The sequence below is a fragment of the Adelges cooleyi genome, unplaced genomic scaffold (genome assembly GCF_023614345.1).
Source record: "Adelges cooleyi isolate 19-005CV unplaced genomic scaffold, UGA_ACOO_1.1 ACOO_flye_CR_arks_rails_tigmint_CR_PRNA_376, whole genome shotgun sequence".
Taxonomy (NCBI): Eukaryota; Metazoa; Arthropoda; class Insecta; order Hemiptera; family Adelgidae; genus Adelges; species Adelges cooleyi.
Window position 1 is genome coordinate 2,243,277 of NW_026096053.1, and position 20,994 is coordinate 2,264,270.

General features: G+C 27.6%; 1 protein-coding gene across 4 annotated transcripts; it reads right to left on the reverse strand.

Moving 5' to 3' along the window:
* Window positions 1–1,020: 1,020 nt before the first annotated feature.
* LOC126840928 (retinaldehyde-binding protein 1) lies at window positions 1,021–20,167 on the reverse strand. Of its 4 annotated transcripts, XM_050576950.1 has the most exons (9): window positions 19,922–20,162; window positions 9,834–9,997; window positions 8,966–9,145; window positions 4,665–4,886; window positions 4,373–4,594; window positions 2,967–3,160; window positions 2,196–2,312; window positions 1,520–1,613; window positions 1,021–1,438 (listed from the first exon to the last, which is right to left on the reverse strand). In XM_050576950.1, the coding sequence occupies exons 3-9, from the start codon at window positions 8,979–8,981 to the stop codon at window positions 1,263–1,265; spliced, it is 1,041 nt and encodes a 346-aa protein (XP_050432907.1). In that variant the 5' UTR covers window positions 8,982–9,145; window positions 9,834–9,997; window positions 19,922–20,162; the 3' UTR covers window positions 1,021–1,262. The 4 variants fall into 4 exon arrangements, with proteins under 4 accessions (XP_050432907.1, XP_050432906.1, XP_050432908.1 ...); XM_050576949.1 differs by lacking the exon at window positions 9,834–9,997; XM_050576951.1 differs by lacking the exons at window positions 8,966–9,145; window positions 9,834–9,997 and having other exon boundaries at window positions 19,922–20,167.
* Window positions 20,168–20,994: the final 827 nt, after the last annotated feature.

Below are 20,994 nucleotides of genomic sequence, written 5' to 3' on the forward strand. Positions count from 1 at the left end.
CACTTAGTAATCTAATCGAGAATTTAAAAATAAACCATAAAAAAAATGCTCATCATACTCTGCGAACAGATAGTTGAGCAAAATATATGACGTGTAAAAAATTGTATTTGAAAAAAATAGCGAACTGCCCTTACAACGGGCTGCCATTCAACACAGCATAAAAATTAAAAATTGGATAATTTGACGAATAAAAGATAATTTTGTAATCGCAAATAACACTATTTTTAACTCAATAAATAAAAAAACATGCCTGACTGAGTCTGACGTTAGCGCTGAAGATTGTTGTTGAAGTACGTATACGCATAGAGTGTATTATTTTTTTATGGTTTAAGGGTTTAAGTATTCATTTCTTTACTATGAATAATATATAACCATAAGTTGCTTAAAGTTGTTTCTGTATAACTTTTTACTTGTATGTACAGAAGTCATTCTAAATCTTCCTTTACCTGAGCTAATTTAACTTCCTTGAACCGGATCGGGTGATAGTAATCTATCCCCGACGGAGGCTAGAACGGAATAAAACCCTTTATTCTGGCCAATATATTTCAATTTTTTTAAGTTTAAGCCTAAATTAAAAACTTCAAGAAAATTAGTACGAATTTAATAACTCTCTGAGATGCACAACTCTTAAAATGTACGATGCAGTAACATCGGACGAGTGTAGAGAATGGTAAGATGGCGGGGACGAGAAGAATGGCTTGGAAATGAGCAGGGCTAAAATAGAATAGACTCAGAGATGAGTATAAAAGTTGAGAGTTTTCAACCGAATAAGAAAGATAAAACGACAAAAATTATTGAAATGAGATTGTATGTACGATGGACGTAAATCAGAATTGAGTACTTACAAAGTAGTTTCGGGAACAGAATAATAATTAAAATAGATAATATGTATTGAAATATTTTAATTGGAAAAAGGGAAGGCAATTAGGAAAGTAAAACGCTTAAAGAAGTAATAAAATAATACGATTTCTATATTAAAATAATATATGTTAAAAAATAATGAAAATATTTACAATGGAATATTTTTAAATGAACAAAATTACTTGTCAACATCAGTAATTCGTTTGGACACGCGACAATAATAATTATTTTCCTAAAATAATTACCGAATACAGGGCCCAAACCAATAATTAACAGTCAACTGTACAATTTTAGGCAAAAACGATGACTATAAAATACATGTACTACAAAATAATACATTTTATACAAACAAACAAAAATTATAACTACCTACAACAATAAACAGTCTAATAATAGCTGTGCTAATCGACTTCTAGTTTTCGAAAACTACCGTTAAGTTGGTTGATGCCGGCGGCTAATCCTTTGATCTGTTCTGCTCTCGTTTTCCTAGTAACGATGCTTTTATCGCTCAACAGCTTCATGTTGTCCAAGTTCAACAACGATTCTCTGTTGGACAACAGTTCCTTCTTCCAAAGATCTACGAGGAATCAATAAACAACAAATGAAATGCAAACTGTTGTTCAAGGCAACAGTACATAAGTAATGACTAATGTCTCACCAATCATTTCGGCCATTGGCATTGTACCGCCGTATTCTTTGGGTAACACTCTTTTGTCAAGTTTCTTGTGTAATTCTTCTTTTGAGTTGTACATCTACACACAGTCAAAATTTGATAAATATAGAACTCAGATATGATCAACATTAATGTGGCAAAACATTAAACAATAGACAGTTTGACGAATAATAGATAATTTTTTATTGGCAAATAACACCATTAAATGTGACTTTATAAATAAAAGATAATTATTAAAAATATTATCTCAGGTATTTTCAAATTTATTTTAAATTACTTTCGTTTTATCATAAATAATTAAACAATAAAGAGAATATTTAAGCATGTTATGTATTATTATTACTACTATTTAGTCATTTCAACAAAAAATAAATAATTTTTGAAAATTTCACGAATAACAAATAGTTTTGTCATAAACAATGGAATAATAAATGTTTAAATAAAAAAAGTTTAAATTACCGTTTTTTGGTTGCGAATGAAATATAAACGAAACCGTTTTAATAGGTTTTTATAATATGAATTAAAAATAAAAAATATTATTATATTATAAAAATATATAATTTTTAATGCTAAACATTTTTTTTAACAATTTCTTTGCTATTATTGGGATATTGTTTAATATTGTGCCTTTGTTGTTAATTTAGTAATATTTTAAAATTACCTTCATACGCTGATTTATCTTGTCGCTAACTCTCGTTTTAAAGAAATCATAAGCAAACTTCACTGGAGCTGGAACGTTGAGCAAGTGTATTGCTTTGTGCCTCATGGGTATGGATTGCTAAAACAACAGTGTAAAAGGGTTATTTTTTAGGGGAATAATAAATTAATTTTTAGCTTCGATGCGATAGCAAGAAGCTATTTTAACAATAGTAACAAAAAAAGAAATGTGTTTTAGTTAGTTGCTTGTAAATTGTTATTTTACTTATTCAATTGTTCAGATTTTACCGTTGGTATGTATTTTTTGAGTGACGACCAAAAAAACTACTTAATGCGTCGTCAAAATGTGCAATCAAATCCAAAAACAATAACGATTAACAAAGGGTAAAAATCATAACATTAGTAACAAAATGTTTATTTCAAGGCTGGGTCTATGCGTAAAGATATTATAAGTATGTGTAATTTACTAATAAATGATGTTTGGTCACGGATATTAAAAGAAAATTAACATTACTTATACCAATAAAAGTGGTATTCTAACAGCTGTTGACCGTATCTAATTATTTTTAGCCAACCAAAGGTTTTTTGCCAATACATGCCATGAAATTACGCCTATACATACGGATATATATATTTAGAGAGAGATAGAAAAACATAATTGGTAGTTACAGATTAGACAAAAAGTAGTTTTACAAACAAAATTCACTCAAGCACACAATAGAATTACGGTAGAATTTCATTAGCTATTATTATCATATCATTAAGAGATATTTACCTCTCCCCATTTAATGAGAGTGGCGAATTCAGTTGGAGTGTACAACGTCAGGTACGCAGGACTTATACTGGCCAAGTCACCGAAATGGGTGAATCCCATTACCTGGTTCACTTCATCGTTCATTAACGTCTCGTATGTAATTAAATGAATGTAAGACATATCTTTATTGGTATATTTGCGGAGATCAAAATTTTCTGAAATGGAAAATTTAAGCTTAAACAATAATATACTATTTTTGCAAATAACAATTTTAATTGGTTCTTATTAAAACTAAAATGGAAATTGTATTATGGCGGGAAAATATAAAATTGGTAGTTAAAAAATATCCTTCAAATGTTTTTTAAAATATTTGTTTACCTTTTTACTATTTTTATAATTACCTACTATTTTAAATAATGATCTATGTACAAAATGATATCAAAAAGATAACCGTGTGTCTGTCTTACCATTCATGTAATGAGTAGTCAATATATATTTTTGTTAATAAAGTTGCTTATATATTTTTTTCTCGTGCCTTATGGATGAACGTATAGGCAACTTATTAGACAATAAAGCGTAGCACTCTTGAAATTTGTTAAATGTAAACGGGCAATGTCATGAGAACGACAAACAGAACAGTATAGTTACATTTTAATAAATATATTAAGATCTCTATAAATATTAATATTTTTAAACGTTTTATCTTTACAAAAAAAAGGATTAATAATGAATAATAAAGCCAGCATAGTGGTGTCTTCAGGAATTATTTTATCTGAAACCCATTTAATGCCGAAACTGTATGTAGTAAACATTATTAAATATAATTAAAGTCAATAATTTTATAGACCTAAAGATTTTATGTGTTGGCAACAGTGTTATTTCATTTCATGGCTTTTTCCCGATAAACATTTTAATACAACTTTTTGGTTTGTTTTATATTTAAAAAGAAAATGCTACTATCAGTCCCCATCAGAAGAATCCTAAAATCAGAAGTCCTAAAATCGCTCCTAAAAGAGCGAAATAAAAGAAAGTTCAATTCATTCAATCCATCTAAGAAACTGAAAAATACGTAGGGTCACATAAGATCTTCCTTCAGTCTAATTTTCATATTTCAAGTTCAAAAACTACGCCAAATAAAGTAAAATTGTCCATTCCTACGAAGAGGAGTTTGTATGTAAAATAATTTACTTCTAAAAAAAGTGCTATTTGTGACGATTTTTCTACACAGAGATGTACTTTATGGTGGAAACAATACAGAGAGAAAAGATAAACTTTCTCGGAGAGTAAATCTGTAAATGTAGGGTGTTTGTAGTTTGCAGGGAAAAAATAATCAAAAACATATGATTTTAATCATACGAACCTAGAATATAAGGCCATTAATATGATTGATTGAGTTCTGACTTTTTAATTATGACACAATAACTTACTCGCAATTCCGATGATTACTCGCCTTCCGTCGTTGTCTCTAAACGGCGACGCAAACAAATAACCGGAGCTGATGAGAGCGTTGACTGATGGGATTAAAAAGTCTAAGTTCAAAAAATACATTGGGAATTTTTGTCGCAGGTTCAGATACTTGAGCAACATTTGTTGAGCCATCGGTAAGCTGAATTTCTTTGTACGCAAAAATCTCAAGAGAAACCTACCTTCTGTTGTTTTAAAATTTGTTATACATTCGATTTTTTAAAATTTATAGTACATCTTTATTAGATGCCTTACCCGTATTGATGTTTTGAATGTCTTTGTTCTGTGCCACCCATCGTCGGAAAGCTAAAAGTGAATGATTCCTCGCATGTTCGTCTTCTCTTAGCTCATTAAAAGCTACGATTTCCACAGATTTGGGCAGTCGGCACGAATCCACAGAAGGCCACAAATCTGCAGTGGAAGATTTTTCCCAGCATCCTCCTACCATGATCTCAGCCACGTCAGTAGATGGCATTCCTGAAAAACGATATGGTTTTTATACTTCAGAAGTAACCTTACTCTATTTAGCAGCAACCTACTAAAAGCAGTACACTTAAAACTGCAAAATTGCAAATACTATTTCACTACAATCGCCAATATTATAAAATAGGCGTTTCATAATTTAATAGTATTATCTGTTAAAAAATTGACATATTTGTTAAACTAATTATCACATTGGCCGCTCTAATTAAAAAACAAACCAAAACTGTTTCTCACACCGAAACTCTAAAAATGTACATGCATTTTACATACTATCGGTAATATGTATATTAACTAATAATACAAAAATAAAAATGTCTATTTAAAAACTGTTTACAAAATTAGAGTTATAGTAATAATAGTATGAATTATACATTAATGATCCAGTGGAAATTCAATTAAAGTCCAAGCATGCGAAGAACTATTAAAAATGTTAATACTCTTCAACCGAAAATGATATTCCCAAAAAAAAAAAGGCGATTGACTAATGAGACATAAATACCTATTTAGTGCAATTTTACTATGGTAGTTATAGTACTATAGTAGTTATAAAAGAAATTCAGGTCAAGTCACAATGTATTATAACGAGTATAAATTCCTGGTTAAAAATCAGGTAATTTGAGACCCTTGAACCTGTATTCAAAACAAAAATTTGTCCATCCCGAACCCGAATTATTCGTTTCCAATTTGACAATTATTTTAAGTCTAATTAAATATTTAAACACATGTCTAAAAATTATTATTTTACGAGAAAGAAATTGTTTAAAAACAATACCGAAAGAAATATCTTTTAATGATTCTATAGATTTTCTTGTTTAATTTTAGATTTTTAAACTGTAGTCGTAAAAATAAGGTGTAAATAAGAATACACTTTTTAAATTAAATAGCTGTTATTACTTTTCAATTTTAATGTTATGTTAAAAATGTTTTTTTTATTATCATTATTTATTTGAAATTAAAACAATATATTGCTCAGAAACAAAACTATAATATGTCAATGAATTACGCAGTATTGTTGATTTTATCTTTAAACGATTTACATTTACATTTGCTTTTCCTACTTGACCCTACTTATATTCCAAACTGATGTAGAAAATACATACTATTTTAAATAGCGTTTAAGCATACATACCGATAGTTATATCAATATTATAAGAAACTAGAAAACGTTTTGGACTCGGCGAGACCTGCAGAAGAACAGCTATGCGTTAAAACACTTCCATCGTCGATGTGCCAACAATCGATACTAAAAGACAGTCATAGTGATGACAGGCGTGTATAATATCATTAATTTTGTACTCGAAATGTTTGATACTCTTTTGATGAGCCCCACCTTCGACACGGTGGTACGCTCTTCGGACGGGTATCCAAAAAATTGACATGTCCTCTTTTTGTGGTGAACTCATCACTCGACGACATGAAATCACACGTAACAAACACTCCACGACGTTGTCGTGTCTCTTTGTTTATGATTCAGAGGAATCATATAGGACCACCTATCCGAACTTATGGCTGTCGCTGTTTCATTCTTTCTCGTTTCTAACACACACACTGATGCACTTACCTAATCGCTAAATTCCCAGACATCCAATAACAATAATCTAATTGCATAACCCGGATTTCTACCGCCATAGACCATAGTATTAATGATTGAAAGCACAAAACTTGTGTGTAAATCGTTTTGTCGCTTTTGCACATTAGCTGTGGTCTAAAAAAGTAACTACACAGTATTTCCATTCAAAGAGTACAGGCAAGTTGTAATTGGTAAAAATATCCGTAGACATAGACAACCATTATTATAAAAGAATTATACAAATATATCTCTAAAAAAATATCCCATACGCGATTCATATAAAACAATACCTATTAAAAACCTAGTGTGTGAGACCGCTTTTAATAAATTTTCTATGTTCCTCTTCCTTGAAATAGTGACTCAGTTCCGCCTATGGTAAGTATACTTCATAATTTTATAGTTGTCGCCTGCGTAATGTCCACTATTAGATGATTGCTAATCGATAATGCTGTGCCAATAAAACTTGCCGTTTTTGAGAGTCCAAAATTCAACAAAAACCCAACAACACAATTACTGCACAGCATATTGAAAAAAAAACGATCAATGTAATAATTAACAACATGTTTTATGTTACAAATCAAACCTAGCATTTTAAATAATTTGGTATGATCTACTCAAGTCATCACGCAACAATAGAAGTCTATCACAACATCAATCTTAAATGCAATTGATTTAGCAATTTCCCCTTATCTAAAATAATATCATTCTCATTTCTTAGATATTGAGTTACTGCACAGCTTTCCTTCTTCTCCACATGCATTACTCAATGTTTTCTATAATATTTGTTATTAATTGTTTGTTTTAAAATGCTTTGTCATAAAAAATATATGTTTTATAAATATTTTAATGATCCTTTATTAAAATTTTTATATTATATTCATTGTGATTTGTGTAAATAGAAGAATAATAAACTTTTTTTAAACAATTTTATATGATATGCACTAATGTGAAAGGTTATATTATTTTCGTGTATCAAAATAGTTTGTTGCTCCTAAAAGTATTTACTGCACATTATTTTCAGTCAACATTTCATCAAATAATATAGTTAAAAAATAATTGAAAAATTTTCTTCAATTAATAGTTATGTATGTACAACTCAGCAAGTACTATAGAAATGCTAAATTTAATTAAAAAATTAAGTACAAACTAGTATCTTGTAAATGATTACCGTCCAATATCCCGACATACCATTATCTCGACAAACCAATTAAAAGAGCTGTCGGGTAATTAGTTTATCGGGATTTTGGATATAGGGAAATGAGCAGGAATCCTAGTAAATTATGAAATGCAAGATCCGAGAGGTATTTATCATGTACTTAACAATTTATTATTATTTTTGTATAGCACTGTGTAAAAGACGATAAACGATAAGTATAAGATAATATTATATGAAGTAGTTGAGCAAGTATTTTATAGTTTGAAATTTAACGCGGTTAGTACTCAGTATATCAAAATAAACAAACAACTTTTTTTAATATGACATATATCAATATAAACCGGTAATAAATTATAACCGTTTAAAAACTAACTATAAAATGTGTCTATGCATTCAATTATATTAGTATACTTAAGTTGTTTGTCCACTATTGTTAGGTACAATTAAAATAATACATGATATTGCATGATACATGTTTAAATATTTATTTTAGATTCGAGATGGTTTGTAAAAAAGGATAATTACTTTAGTCCAGTCCGTAATTAATTTAAACATGTTATTAATCCAGTTTAAAAACTGACAAGTTCAATAAACCGCCTGAGCTGAATTCTATATGAAGAAGGCAATTTGTATAAAAACACAATCTATTACTTCCTCTACTTTAAAATTAAAAAAAAGTACAAAGCTAAACATTCACAATCAATATTTCTATAGCTGATAAAATATTTATTTAACAATAAATAAATATATTTTTTTTCTAATTTAAAAATAAAACTAAAATCACATGAAGTTATACTGACCAGTTTGGCTTAACATTCAAGAGTAGTTTAGCCAATTATTTTTAATATTGTGAGACTAATTAAGTCCAAATTAAATTAAGTATAATAGGCTAGCCATGTAAAATTGATTGGCACAAATACAATTTTTTTATTAACGCCACAATTAGTTTTTAAGAAATCAACAAAATTCAACCTCTAGATAAAACTGTTTTTGAAAAAGTACGATGGGCACGTTTTTAAACCAAACTATACATTTTTTTTGTTAACTTTTTAATACATATTATAAAATCATTATTTACCCTACTATTTACCATTCATTCATCACTTACAACTAAATCAGACCTTGAAGTAACCAATAATAATTATTTGTTTTTCAAAATTCTACTTTATTTTAGTTTGTTTATGGTATAATAAAATATCGTAATAATAAATACTAATTGATATTCCTCGTAAATACCAATTGTTTTTTTTTTTTATAAAAAATAATTTTATAATTTATTATACCATAATGTACCTAAGTTATAATAAAATATATTTAAAACATTTTTTGTTTTATTTTAATACATACTCGGTAAAAAATTCATGTTGTTTTTTCGACTACTGTGTTACGATTAAAGAGCTATTGACACTTCTTGGTGTTCAGACGGTAGATGACTGGTTAGATTAGTTGTGGTTTTCTCTATACTAATCTAGGATTTTTCGTTTATCAGTTATCAACAACTTCACTTAGTTATGGCAGAATCCAATTCTAGAACAGAAATATAATTTCTAGTTGTTATACAAAATTATAAGTCATATAATAGCTAATTGTTAGTTTTTATTATAAAAAAATTACAATTACATTTTTTCCACTTGTTTACAGTAACCGAGGATGACCCTACTCTATTTTCTATTAATTTTAACCAGCGATCTAATTCAAATATTAGAATGTAATTAACCTAATTTTTCTTTCAAAAAAGATATACAGTAATTGATACTGTATTTTATTTTACACAATCACAATGACATTTTTTTTATTAATAAATGTTTTATTTTTAATTATGGTGTTTGAATATTTTGTTATGAAACGTTCGTTAGACATATTTTATTTGAAATTGTGTACTTATTGGTGCTATGAGCGTATTATTCATATTTAGATCCCCCGCCATTGGATAAAACCTCGTTGCGCCAATGGTCAACTTATTTAATTTTTTGGCCAGATAAAGTTCCTGTTCAATGCGATTTCTGTTAAAGACTTGCTATATAAACACATCGGTTAAGCGATTTAAAAGATATCGCGAGTCCAGAAACAAAAAAAAAAATAAAAACAGATCATTGTAAATACAATACCTTCTCAAATTCGTATGGAAAATAAAAATTATTTACTTAAGTAAGTACTACTAATTACTATTTACCAAAGTCAATACCAATATTTTTAACTGTTGATCACTACTTACTTTTAATAATTATATATAGCTCATTAACATATTATAATGTTTTCATGATAACATTAAACATGATATTATGATTCGTTACGGTTATGACCTTGAAGATGTTATTCTGTTTTTACTTCCTATCTTTAAAGACCGCGTTATTTCATGTATTAATTTTACACTAGTATCTATAACACAAGTTTTAAAAGGTTAATACATTTGATAGATGAATAAGGAAGTAAAGAACATTAGTTTTTATATCCTTCAGTGAGTTTTCCTCAATTTCATAAACTGAAAACAAGAAAACCAAAATGTTGTACAGGACATTGTTTGTTGTTTATTGTTTATTGTTAACACACGGAACAAGCCAAAAAATATTACATACATCACTGAAATAGTATTTTCAACTAAAAATTTAGTTAAGTCAATTTTAATTTAATTGACTTTACTTAATGTTCTGGAGAGTCCATTGTATAATGCTTAGTTGTCATTTTTTATATATTATTCTTACAACTTTGAACTAGGCGATTCCTATCCCGAATGATATCTCCCAAAACACGGCCAAATTAACTACCCAAAATTGCAAACCTATAACTTAAAACAATAAGCGTAACATAATATTTGGTTGACTACTTTAATCCACTTTAATACTTTAAATTAGGATTGATAATAGATGAAATATTTATGCTTATAAAATTACAATTTTTATAGAATTGTTTAATTTATCAAATAAATGTAATTTATAAATATTAACCACAAGGTATTCCCAGATTTAACGAGTAGACGATTATAGATATTTTACAATTTATAAGTTATAGTACCTATAGATGTATTGTTTAGAAATGTATTTACTTTATTTGACTGTATTCAAAGTTATTTTATTTACTCCTCTCCTATAGAAACATCACATACCTATGAAATAGGTATGTGATGTTATAATATGAAATTATAAATTACAAAATATATAGATATTTTGTAATTTATAATTTCATATTACGTATTAACAAGTACACTCGCTGGATGGCTTTTTTTTTTTAAATCAATGCCTTATGTGCTTACTTACAATGACTTATTGTATATAGCGTTTGTACAGATTGTTGTACTTCTAACAAATATAAATATATTATGTATAGTATTCTGTGTTACGCAGTAGGCTCGAAATAATTTCACTATTGTGTACAGTATCGGATAAAGGTGATTTAGTGAATTTGTGTAGAAAAAAGAAACTAACAACTAGCTACCAGTTTTAGGTTATTACTATAATTTCACCACAAGCATATCACAAACCATGTAGCACGTTATTATTAATATGTTTTAATATACTAAGTTATTCAGTGCCATAGCTATAATATCTGACCGTGCCCCTGATGCCCTCTGGCTTTAGCACTAGACAACTTTTCAAACTTTGTTTTACTCTTACACAACTATTAATCAGCATTGGTTATATTTTGATCGTTCAATTAATTTTGCATTTTTAGCTAACCACTTTTTTAAAATGAGTATACATGATATTTATATGTATCATATAATATGTATTAAAATTAGAGTTCAGATTATGTCCATAAATGTGTTAAAAATCAACATATGAAATAATATGCCTTTATTGAGTTCGAACAAAAACTTTTGCCGAGTTTTCAAATAGTCGACTTGAACATATAAATAACATTTTACATAGGTTTATTATTTAAAAAGGTTTTATACGTATCAGGATAATATTGAATTACAATTATTTTGGTAATTTTTCAAGTTTAAAAGAACAATGGTGATTGTTTTAGAAATTTTGGGCAATATTTTATAACCAGAATTTTTGTTTAATACTTTTCTCATATTATGTATAATTTTCTTAACCTCATACTCAGAAACACGATTAAAGATAATAAGAAAATGGAACATTTTAAATAATTATACTTACAAATATGCTACTAAATCTAGAAATAATCGTTGTAGGCAAATGTATGCTTAAAAGTGTCAAATAGGCAAATATATGTTAAATGTTCAATATAGGTTAGCTGATTTGAAATCTAGTCTTTATGAATCGAATTTATATTGTATTTTAGTATAATTCTGATTTCACTAAAAAAATATGCAAAGTCATAAACATCCAAGTTTGATTTATAATATATTTTCCACTGTAGATGTATTAGTATTTCAATATCACAAAACTAAAAATGACATTGTCTAATGAAACTGGTTAGGTTCAATACTCTAAGACCTATTACAAAAAATAATTTTACATATTACGTTTTAGTCAAAACGAAATCCGAAATTAAATGTTTCGTCATTTAACACAGTTATTATTTTTTAAATTAATATATTCGCTTTAAACATTCACAGACCACATACTTCTAAATTGTCTATGACAGAGATTCATTACAACATAATGTGATTCATGTGTATAATGACTTTTTGATTTTGATTTTGAATAGAAGAAAACAGTTATAATACGTTTGAAACGTTTGATAAGTATAACTATTATAGTTTCTTACCTTAAAAGTAGTATTATTATTAGTATAGTTAAAAATATACTATCGACCTGTATTTTTAGACTATACTATCGCTATACACATATAGTTCAAAAAAATAAAAAACAAAAGTTTAGGCATAGCTCACGAGAAAAGATAGTTAAGTACCTAATTTCCTAAACATACGTTTGATTTTATAATTTATTAGCCAGTAACAATTTCTGAATTTCAAATTTAATTTTTAATAAAAAAAAAAGTGAAACCACAATAACTTGAATAACTCACAAACACTACTCTTGCTCTATAACAGTCTAATTAATAGAAAATCAAGTCAATTTTTAAAACCTTAATTCAAATTATTTACTAAAAATTTAATATTAAGTCCAACTGAATGGGAAAAATAACAAAATTAGAATTTTCTGTATTTCATCGTTTTTTTTCAGTATTGAATTTAAACAAATTTTGATGTACAAGATTGCTATTTAGACATTACCAATTATTATTTTGATATTAGTGTTACATTTTTTTTGAAGACTTAAAATAGTAGTTTTTTGGAAATTTGGATATTGAAAGTCCCAACCAATTGATAAATACATCAATATTTTATTCATATTAATATAAACATACGAGTATCAATAAAAAATAATACTCATATAACTTTTTAATGCATTCTAAATTAATTACATGTACAGCTTATTTAATAGTGTAGCATAAGATAAAAACAGTCACGGAAACAGTATCCATGTATGTCAAATATAATACAGTTAGTGTATCGATTATAAAGAAAATTGACCTTCCTGTTAAAAAAAATACACTAATAAGTTAATTAGTGGTTTCCCGACTTTTTATCGGAAAAAAAATAGCAATAACGATCTTAGTAACAAATTTTCACTTGTAAAGTTTATATTTTAGCCTTTATTCATTAAAAGTTCTTAATTTGCAAAAATTGATTCTTTTAACTTACCAAAAAAAGTCAGAATAAAGCCTGTGTCATATAATCTTTTGAATAATGGCTTTGAATGATTTTTACACTTAATATATTGTATGACTCTTTCAATTAAAAACCGATTTCAAAAATGTAATATTAATCTAAGTGTGTGTGAATCGAGTAGTACGCAAGAATGGAACACGGAGAAATGTTTTAGACACAGAAAAAAAAGTTAATATTCAATGACAAGATAGTCTCCTTGACCTACCGTAACAGTATAATAAAACAGGTTTACTTACACTTTTGCAATACCTATGTATGTATAATAAAACAAATGCAGTTATATTCATTTTTTATGGTTTCATTAGCGGTATTATATTGGTCTTAGTATACTCTTAAACAATTATTATGTTACTTCAATTTATTGTTAATCTTTGTACTTCGATTCACATTCAAAATTTCGATATTATTTGTAAAAGTATCATCGATGAGTTATACATCGTAAGCTACAATGTTGTATCGTATATATTGTAATATAAAATAGGGATTGACCACAAAGACATGATTGTATTATATATTTGTCAGTCTTGCAAAAACATGTTTGCTAAGTCTATAATTATATAGTAAACTTAATTATGGTATTATCAACCTTTAACATTTCATAAATCACTATTGGCGGGTTCTTCTTCTACAGTATTATTAAGTATAAATTATTTTGTGTACACATGTTTTACTATTTGTGATTAACTAATTAAAGGTACTTCTTCAAATTTCCCTTGTGACTTAATCATCTTAATCGTCTGGAAAACAGAAATTAAAATTGTATTTTACTTTACATTAATCTATCACCATTTGACTGCAAAATCTTCGAAAAATAAAAGTGTAATATTAATGAATAAAATATAGTTCCCTAAAAATACATTTCTCGCGTCAAATCCACCACTGATTCAGTGTTCTTGATTTATTTTAAATATTACCAAATATTTTAGTTTTTTTAACATTATATTTACTAATAGATATTATTATAATTTTTTAATATTAATTACAATATAAATATATTTACAAGTGTTTGGCTTAAAAATTGAAACATATGTTTTTAATAAAAATGTATTTAATGTTTATTTATTTTAGGAGATTCTTATTTAGGTATCTGTTATGTTTACTTTATAGTAGTATAGGTGCATTTTAATAGCGACACTATAGTGTACCTCTTGACTATACAAGCATTGTTTTTTAATTTTTCCTTTTTTTTTAATAATAATATTAAGAATCGCCTCAATATACCTACATTATACTAATAATTTACGTTAAAACATAAAATAATAATAAATAGACTTAACAATGGGTTAATGACTAACGATTCAATAATATTTTGCAGATGGGTCATTCTACACGAAATCACCTAATCATTCATTCTTTGTAGGTCCTTAATGATGACAAAATTAAAAATAATTTTTTTGGACCTAGATGGTTTGATTAAAAAATAAATAGCCTCCAAAAACATGTTCCCTACTCTGTATTTTAGCCGTCGATAGTGATATTAACATGAAACCTGCATAGTTAAAATTCTAATTAATTATACTTAAACCATACATTAAAATAAATATATGTATATATATTAATCTTGAAAGATTTAAAAATGTTTTTCAATTTTTAAAAAATTTTTTTTGGGGTCAAAAAATTGAAAAAATATTTCTTAAATAAAATTTAATTTATGCTCTCATAAGAGCATAAATTAAATTTTAATGGTAACGATATGGGTCATAACCCATATCGTCTTTGAAACAATTAAGTTTTTTTTTACTATTAATTTACGGTTTCAAGCATGGGTAGTTTTCTGAATACTGCCTAATTTAATGACTCAAAACACATGTACCTGGACGAAATTTTCAAAATGTTTGCAATACTTACTTATAAGTTAGTAGAACATCTGGTAAAAGTTTTGTAATGGAATAAATTGAATAGTTGCGTAGTGTGTATATTTCCAATAAATTTAAATCAGAAAACTTGAACCCATATTACTGGTGTTAAAGTAATTCCTCCAACACCAAGTACACATAATTCGAATTTAAACTATGCAGGTTTAATGTTGGTACCACTATCGGCGAGGTGGTTAAATTACAGAGTTGAGAACATAAAGATATTATTTTTTTAAATCGAACCATCTAGATCCAAAAAAATCGTACATATATTATAGGATGATTTTACGTGAAATGACCTAGATACTGAAAGAATTCAAGAAAAAAAGATTTAATTAGGTGCAAAAGTGCTACTAAACATAAGCGTTTCTGTATGCAAAATATGAAATTAGCATAATACTGAGAATTGAGAAATATGTACACGTTAGATATACAGAAAAAAAAAAATTAAGACACACAACTAAAACACTATTAAAACAATTCATATATTATTCCAAATAAAAATTTGCATTTTTTAAAATCTTCTTTATGTTGTTCGATTACTTCAAAATATTGTATTCGATTATAATGAAATGGGGATTGGTAGAAAAAAATTACCGTAGGAGGGTAAATTAAAAAAGCAATAGTTGATCGAAAAGATAATATGGAAATTAACGTGTTAACCTTCAAGAGAGTTTTGCTCTGTATTAGTACAGTACAACAACCCATAAAGTAGCATCTCACCTCTGATCTCACCTGACCACTAAATAAATATGTATAAATAATAATTTGTGTGTGAAAATTTCATAAAATATAACATTTTGAAATATTTTTATTATTTTTGTTTTTTGTCTTGTAAAATAATTAAATAAAACAAATAAAATTCTTCATTAGCATGCATTGTCAATTTACAGCAATATAAAAAATATTTCTTTTGCCGTAATATTTTTTTACAACCTTCACGAGTGACATTTTTTACTGTTCCAGTTGCAACTGTGTCCCAGTTGCAATAATTGCACACGTTCATTATTACAGTTTTATTATATTTTTTTATTTTCTGAATTCCGAAACATATTTTAAATTTTGGTACTTTGTATATAAAAAAAAACTACGCATCGAAGATAAAATAATACAGTGTACTTATATTACACTTAACTGAATATAAAAGTTAAATCACTTTAATGTGTGATAGTGATTGCACGTTGACAAAAGATAATACTGCTATCCAATTATCTCCTAATTGTAGTTAATGAAGCTTATATTTGTAGGTCAGTAGGGCCAATAGTGAATATTTAATAAAAATTCAATATTTCAAACTTTTAAGACTATATATATATATATATATATATATATATTTGTCAACCCTCGCTATAGTCATAATATGCGCCGAGGCTAATTTACTTTCTTGTATAATTTACTTGCGTTTTGTAGTACTTTGTGAGCAGAAAAAAACTCTAGAATTTTATTTTATTTATTTTACTTAGAAAAATTTCAATTGTTATTCATACATCTATGATTTATATGATTATTATGCTCTAAAAGATGTATTGAAAACAAAGAATGGTATTATTAGTGAGAAGTAGTTCAGGGCATTTATTGTTTGCTTTAACTTTAACATGTATAGTGATTTTTTTTAAAGCATTTAAATATCAACAAAATTATCAAAATGTAATATCATCAAATATTTAAATGATAATATTACATTTTATAAGAACTATAATTGTACAAATTATATTCGTGTTTTTAGTTTTTTAATGGATTTTTTTCTTAACAAAAATAAAGTTTGACAACAGGTTTTATTAAAAAAAAAATGATTATGTGATAGTCACGCTAGATCCTACACCAGATCTACCTATAATTTCAAACTTTGTATAGACTTTCGTTTTAGACCATAAGTACAAAACTAAGCCTAAAAAGTTAAATAAGAATAAGTTAGATTGGGAGTTCTCTTCTAATAGGATAAGACATAATATACATACATTTTTCATATTTATTAGTTTAAAAAATACACGAGAACGATTTATTTAATGTCAAATGAGTAATGTTTTGTCTATAAGAAATTATTGAATTTCAATATCTAAAGCAAAAAATATTGTTTTTATTAATATTGTATCGTAATTCGTAAGATAGAAATCTTTTCAAAAATTGGTTTTGGCAGTGTTGTAAAATCCCTAAAAAACGTAAAAACTTGTAACTATAAAAAAAAAAAAAGAGTAAGTATAGAACATCGAGGTCCTGGTGTTCTAGTCATACCATACAAATGTTTATTGTTTATTATCCTACACATATTTTTATTATACGGGTCTAAAAAAATTGTCAATTTTCTGTTGCCTTTGCGCGCGAATTACACTTGCATCAATTTTTCTTGAAGTCGTTTTAACATTAAGCCTGAAAATCATCTTTGTTCGTAATTTTTCTATAAAATAACTTAGCATTTCGAAAATAATAGTGCCGAATTACTGGACGCGTCAGGCTATTACATAGCCGGATTACCAAGAGTCCACTGTATTATATTCAACAGTTCAAGCAATTATGTGTATATCTATTTTTTTCACAATAATTACAAATATTGTATACGGGTACGGTAGTTCTACATATTCATTTAAATATAAGTCATAAAAAACGGAGGTCATTAATTAATAACTAATAATAATTAAATGACACACATCATTGAACAAAGAATTACCCCACTAAATTGATTTGATAAAATCTCAAAACTAGGTTAGCAGCAATACGTCAACGTACAATATAAAATTATGTATATGTTATTGGCATTGAATACATTTTTTTACACTTTGAAGTTTTTCAACACTTCCAAATCATTTACATTATTTTCGCCAGTCATACCAAACTGATTTATGTATAGATTATTGCTACTAGCTGTTTTATACTAGATCGTTTCAATTGTTTATGCAAGATACTACGGGCAGTTACCTTCAAATAGTAAAAAGTTTTTTGTGTAAAAAAAAAAAGCATGTCAAAATTAAAGCAATACTGAAATTTTGATCTAAAAAAAAAGTGGTTATGAAAAAATGTTTAAGTAGGCACAATTCATGAAATCATAATAATATAAATACGGGTAAAAAAATCAACCCACATTTTACATACATTGCTTACACAATGATTTCATCTTTAGGCGTCAGATTTAAAAGAAATGTAAGCGTTGTTTTAAGGGATGGACTAGACGGGCTGATAAAAGTTAAATAATAAAATATGTTATCTGTCGATTTTAAAAAAAAACGTGTAGTTTTTCATCTAGTTAGCTATGTAAAATAAAGTCCCTTCATTTAACCTAATCTGTAATGATTATAATACTTCTTCAGTAAAATAAAAATAATAATAAGAATGAACTGAAACAAAAATGTACTATTATTACTCATTTGTTTGTTATTTGAATACAAAAATTATCCTAATATTACTATTATGTTATAAGATTAAGTTTCAAAATAAATAATTGAGCAACGATCGTCACGCAGCGTTTGGGATTACTTACTGGGTAAACAATGAAAGATCAGTCACATAACGCCTAAAGACTATGTCATTAAATCTTCCAAACCAGCAATGTTCAAATCAAAACAGGTAGCACGCAGATTAAGAGAAACATGTTATGTAAAAGCAAAACAGATGATAATAATAATAAAAAAAATAACAACCACTCACTAATAACACCGGAGATTAGTGTCCTTAATGTTTTTTTTTAATTGCCCATAAAAAAGTTTTAAAAAAATCCGAATCAACAGCTTTAAATATTACCACTTTAATTGTATCGACAACAGGACTTGCTTACCTTACGTTATTTATAAAAAAAAATGAAAATCTTCATATTATTATATATTTCAAAGCATGGAAGCCATTTGGGAAGTGTTAAAAGAGCTATTTTTAAGTTTTTCACACAAAAAGTCTGATTTTTTTCCTATTCTTATTGGGACTCCATATTTTCATAGTATATTTGAAATTGAATTATTATCTTTAACCGTATGTTTCGATACTGTAAATTTTAATTTTAATTGAAGCTTAGAACTTGTTCGAAATAATATGTATTCCAATAGTTTAATTATTATTTAGAATTGTTTTAATTGCAAAAAAAAACTATATATTGAGAAATATTATTGTACTATTGATAAAACCCATTTTTTTTTTATTGCTAAATTATTCTTTTAAAGGCAATAGAACAATTTTATTGTTGTACAAATAATGCATAACGTTACATGATAATTGGCTTTCTAGTGACGTATAGCACTAATTAATCTTAATTTTTGCCTGAAAACAATGTTTGTTAAATGAATGTAAGCATTTTATAAGAGATAAGCAATTGAAAGACCAGAAATTCTAAGTATGTTTATTGTTTACTAAAAAAAAACCGGCATTTCACTACTTAGAACTTTTATTTTGAGCGACAAACAAAAATTGTACCCTATTCCATTCAAAAAGGATGCCACACGTGTCGTTTTCTCGTGCAAAACTAAGAAATAGCACTGTGCTCACATGCAAGAACAATTTTTGAAACTCAAATGATGATTTGAATTCTAAGAATCTCGAAAAAGCTCATGGGTAAAACATAGTTAAATTTTTATTTTTGTAATAAGTTAATAAAAAAAAATCATAATTTTTGATAAAATTGTATTGCGAGAGGCTCTTTTTCGAGAAAAGCGTATACAACGTACCTAGTTGGTGATAACCTGACAAAAGAAGACTAAAGAACATTTTTGTCCGTTTTAATTTTACTCAACCCATAAACACGATATTATTGTCCGGCGTAAGCGATAAACATTTACAACAATATGTAATCGGTATTTTAAAATTGATCAGGTTAACTTTACTTACCAAGCGGATCCAAACGGCAGCGTTGAGCAATATTGACAACTGCACGAGTTTCGCTCGACTAAACTTAGAAGTGTCGGTCGGATAGTAAGGGCGGCACATTAATTCCAAATCGGCGGATTCTAGAAGACTTCCACATGTGGTGTCCGGTGGCTTTTTTGCGAAATCGGGTCTAGGCCGCCGTGCTTGATCTTACAGACCGTCGCCGTTTCGCGTGTATTCGTACGTTCAGCGGACAAACTATGGCACTTAAACGAAAAACCGGTACCGATGTGATGTACACACACACACACACACCGCCTATTTTCAAGGTTAACGCGCAAAGCACCTCCACGGTGCGTTATTTTTCTTCTTCTGATAGACTGCACCGATTCGCTAATCTGGTATAATTTTCAAATGTCATGCCGTACCACTTACCTTACGCCGTGCCTACATTGTAACACCAACAGCATAGGTTAATACTTAAACAGAACATTTTGCCTGACAAGGTCGAACCACGCTCATATTACAATTATTTGTGTAGATATATTTAATCACACCACATAATATGTATGAATTTCCTAACAATGAGACGGGTCTATTGGTGAGACATGATAATTATAGGTACCTACACCAGTTACAAATAATTATAATTTTTATTTTCCAATAATTAAGATAGCTGAATAACGCGTAGAGGCCTCCCTTCCAGTTTCGTCTTTCATAACATCCTCAAAACCAAGTTCTTAATATATTTTTCTACCGCAAATAAAATTTGAAAATTCTGCATTTCAGTTAAGATTTAAATTAAAAGATATGGATTAAAGGAGAAAAGAATAAAATGACCTCTCACCTCAACTCTCACACAAAAATAAAAATAAACACAACTCAAACTAGTACAGTAGGAAGTTAAAAATATTACGTAGACGCAATGATAAAATCTAAAACTAATGACACCACTGTTAAACGCATCGATACGAATTTCGGGACATCACAGTAAAAAGTGGGCTATCAGCTTTGTAACATTTCATTTTAATACAATGGTCAATGTCTACTATTTATCAGTACTAAGTTTCAGACCAAAAACTTGTATTATGTAA